At 35.1% G+C, this 3903-nt stretch overlaps 1 protein-coding gene across 1 annotated transcript; it reads right to left on the bottom strand.

The window, feature by feature from the left end:
* Nucleotides 1-284: 284 nt before the first annotated feature.
* On the bottom strand, nucleotides 285-2808 carry LOC113783306 (methanol O-anthraniloyltransferase-like). The gene is made up of 2 exons (XM_027329401.1): nucleotides 2347-2808; nucleotides 285-1319 (listed from the first exon to the last, which is right to left on the bottom strand). The coding sequence occupies exons 1-2, from the start codon at nucleotides 2776-2778 to the stop codon at nucleotides 372-374; spliced, it is 1380 nt and encodes a 459-aa protein (XP_027185202.1). The 5' UTR covers nucleotides 2779-2808; the 3' UTR covers nucleotides 285-371.
* Nucleotides 2809-3903: the final 1095 nt, after the last annotated feature.

Here is a 3903-nt window from a genome sequence, read left to right as displayed (position 1 = left end):
ATCCAACTAGGCTTGTTAAATTTTGATAGTCAAAGTTGTAATAGAAATTAGTCATAAAATATCTTTATATGTACTCGTAATATTCTTGAGCGTGGCAAGGAATATTCCACTTTGGTGTACACAAGTTGGTCTCAATGAATTTTTGGTTATATTTAAAAGGATTGATAGTAATTCTTCACCTACCCGTGGTATCAGTAAATTTTGTTTCACTTTATTATAAGAATTTTATTGTCGCTAACGAAAACCAAAAAGAAAAAGAAAAAGAAAATAATAGAAGCTCAACATAAGAAAATAAAAGTCAAAATTTTCAAGAAAAGTCAAGTAGAGATATAATTTCCAAAAAGTCCCCACATGATGATTTTATCATTGCTTTAAAGCATAGATAAAATCCTAGGATGCCAAAATTTGTTGCACTCGTCCATTGGCCCCTTGATCATTTTCTCCATCTCCTTCTGAAAATTCTCCATGGCTGCAACAGGCAAGCACACTGGCACCACCAAACCATCATCCCCTTGGTTATTTCGAAATTGCGAATAAACTGTCATATTAAAAGTTGGCCCTCCATCCATGGTTCCACCATAAATTGGCTTTCCCCAGCCAAAATCTACGTCGTCAATTCCAGCTCTTGATGCATCCGAAACAATCCAATCCTTCAACAACGTAGAATACCCTGGTTTTCCATGCAAAACACTATAGTCAATGGCCGATTTGATGAAGCCCTCAGTAACTTGATGTTTTGCTTTCTTCACTAGCTCTAATGCATAGACAAATGAATTGTTGCACAATTGGTTGACCTTTGAGACTGCAGCAGGAGAGACGAATCCATTGCCATAATAACCACTAGGCAACTTTGGTTTATTTTTACCACGAACATTGACTGCATAGGTAAGAGTAACGATTTCTTCAGGATCCAATTGTAAGGCTATTGTTCTTGATCTCCATACAAATGCAGTTACCAAATCAAATTTTGACGCATAAGGAATGTTTGGTGGAAGATATTTCTTGATGGCTTTTATCTCTTGTGCTCCGAAAAAGAAGCCTTTGCGTACAAGGTTGAGAGGGGAGTCCAATGTTGTAGGCTCAGTGCAGCTATTACTGTTTTTCTCCACCTCGAACTCATTATGCACACATGTGACGTATGGTGGATTTCTGGCACTTAAGAGCCATCTTTGCCACACAGGTAATGGAGAAGGTGCTGACGATGGATCTTTGGATATTTGGCTTACTGCATTCAGAAACTGGACCAAGCCAATTGCATCACTAACTGTATGGTTTATGCGAATAGCGAGGACAAGTCCACCACAGCTCAAGCGGGTCACCTGAATTTTGACCCCCCAAGAAACCAAAATGACAATAAGAAAGCCTTCAGGTAAAGTTTGTAAATAAATAGGAATTTTGTAATTTATAATTGGAGCTTTCAAGTGAAAACTGCTCAATATTGTGAGAAGTTCATTTTACTGATAACTTTATGTACTTAAAATTTACATAACAAGACTAGAAATAGTGCAGCTAATTCTATTAGGATTAACAGCAAATTACACAGAATAGCCACTAGTATACTGATTTTGTGAGTTTAGTACCATTTTGAAATGAAGAAAAAATTTGAATGACTAAAGTATAAAATTTCATGATACAGTGGTCAGTGGAGTTTTTTGTCTGAATGAAAAAAATAAGGGTGAATTACTTTTTACCCTCTTGATTTGGTGCTTTATCACATAATTTTCTATGATTTAAAAACCTATATATAACCTCCTCATACTTTGGATTAAAATGTCTTATTTAGTTTTTGGTTTAAAAATAGGAAATAAAAAAAAGGTAAATAAGAACTAGAAAATGCCATTAAAAATTTGGTTTAAAAACCAATAATGATATTGTAGTCAAAAAGGATTTGGTATTTTTTATTTTTTATTTGTTTGTTTTATATTTTCCTTCCATCTTTTTTGTTTCTTATTTATTTATTTTTATTTCCCTTCCATCTCTTTTGTATTTGGAGAAAATTAAGATTTTGTAGGCCAAGATATAGGTTTTCAAAGTCATCTTTTCAATTCCCAAAAAAAAAACTGAGAGAGAAAAAATGAGAAAAAAGTAGTGAAATGGTGAATTTGTCAATTTATTAGTTTTACTCTAACTTTTTTCTATTGACCATTAATTTTAATGGAAAAACTAATGACAACACTTTTATTCAAATCATGAGAGGGTTATAGATAAGTTTTTAAACCATAAGTGATTATGTGGTAAAACACCAAACCATAAGTGATTATGTAGCAATTTGCAGATAATCAAACAGAGATATTCGGTTTGGCTGGAAGAAGAAGAGGCCAGAGTTAGCCTGAATGTTTTGCTCACCTGAATCAACATCAACGGACTGTCCGAGATCTCCGTAGAGCCAGAAGCATCTATTAAGAACTCCTTTGAGTAAGGAAATGGTGGCTGCATGAAGTCACGAAGTTGATCGAGCCTAACCTCTGCAATGGCTTCCCTAAACACCACTCCTTCAGCTGTACAGTTGACAAGAATCTTATCTGAAGGCCCTTCAATGAGCCTGCCGGCATAGGGATAGTAATAAAAAAGTGCTTTAGCTACTGCATCCCTAATCACCCCAACAGGGTTCTTTTCGTCCATGCACTGATTATAACTATAAAACATAATCATGGGTAAATGAAATCTGTGGCCCTTTTGATCGTCTATATCAGAAAGTGGTCTTATTTCTTGGGGGGTAGTTTTTGCAGGAACAATCAACTCTGCTTCCTTGTGTCTCACTAGAAATTGCATTGCCATTCTCTCTCTCTCTGTCTTTCTCGTGCCTTTTGTTTTGTGAGGCGGCGAAGGTTTGGTACCTGCTAAGTCTTGTTATGCGTTCTCATATTTATACCATCTCTGGTTTCAATCTCTATTTTGCTGTCTATTTTGTTACCCTGTGTGAGTGTGTTACGTGGTATATCTGATATACCAACATAGTGTTGCAAGAAAAGAATAATCGTGATGGGAAACAAAAGGGCAAAAAACCTCAGCGGTCACTAAACTATCGGTCAGATCATGTTTTGGCTATCAAACTATTTTTCGTCAGTAATTAGCCACTAAACAACTTAATCAGTAAATCCGTGACCATTTAGTCAATAATTGCTCTTAATCTGTGAAATTAGCTGTATACGTGGCAAAGTGCGGAGTAATTTTGTCCAATAACTACGTGACCCTATTTCACAGATTAATTGCTAATTTTATAGATTAAGATGAATTATCGACTAAATGGTCACGAGTTTACTGATTAAATTGTTTAGTGGTCAATTACTGACGAAAAATAGTTTGATGGTCAAAACATGATCTGACTAATAGTTTAGTGGCCGTTGAAATTTTTCACCCAAAACAAAATAAAGACATGGTAAAGATTGAAACAAAAAATCAAACAATAAAAAAGCCACGGAATTGAAACATGTGTAGTTGAGCACGGAACTAGCTTCACAATTACACCAGGCTAGAATCAGATTCACATGTACACCTGGATAAAGGAAGAGAACCTAACAGTGATAATTGTCGATTGTTGATTGAGAAGTAAAGGATGATTTTTGATACAAAGTCCAAAAATATCAAAATAAGTTCTTTATGCCTTGAAAGTTAACGGAATCTCCTTCCAAATCTTTGAAAACATCTATGTCATGGACGAAGTGCAAAACTACTGATGGTTCTGAAGGTAGCTAAATCAGTCTTTGTCATCCTAGACGTGCTAAATGCTTACTTTTCAGAGTTAGATTCCACTAAACCACAATCATTTCGGAAGTGGGAGTGCAAGACAAATATCCCATATACAATTGGAACTCAATTGGCCAATTTGGAAATATATGTGACAAGGGATGATTATCACTTTAATTGCCTAAAATAATTATAACTTTATCTCTTACCAATTAT

Source organism: Coffea eugenioides, chromosome 1 (genome assembly GCF_003713205.1).
Source record: "Coffea eugenioides isolate CCC68of chromosome 1, Ceug_1.0, whole genome shotgun sequence".
NCBI lineage: Eukaryota > Viridiplantae > Streptophyta > Magnoliopsida > Gentianales > Rubiaceae > Coffea > Coffea eugenioides.
The sequence above is the reverse complement of the archived record's forward strand: the minus strand, read 5'-3'. Positions and strand labels throughout refer to the sequence as shown.

Bases quoted from the DNA above. Each gene is read 5' to 3' on its own strand.
- LOC113783306 (XM_027329401.1), bottom strand. From the start codon at position 2,778: ATGGCAATGCAATTTCTAGTGAGACACAAGGAAGCAGAGTTGATTGTT. The intron at 1,320-2,346 runs GTGAGCAAAACA...GTCAAAATTCAG, and splicing joins GTCCGTTGATGTTGATTCAG to GTGACCCGCTTGAGCTGTGG.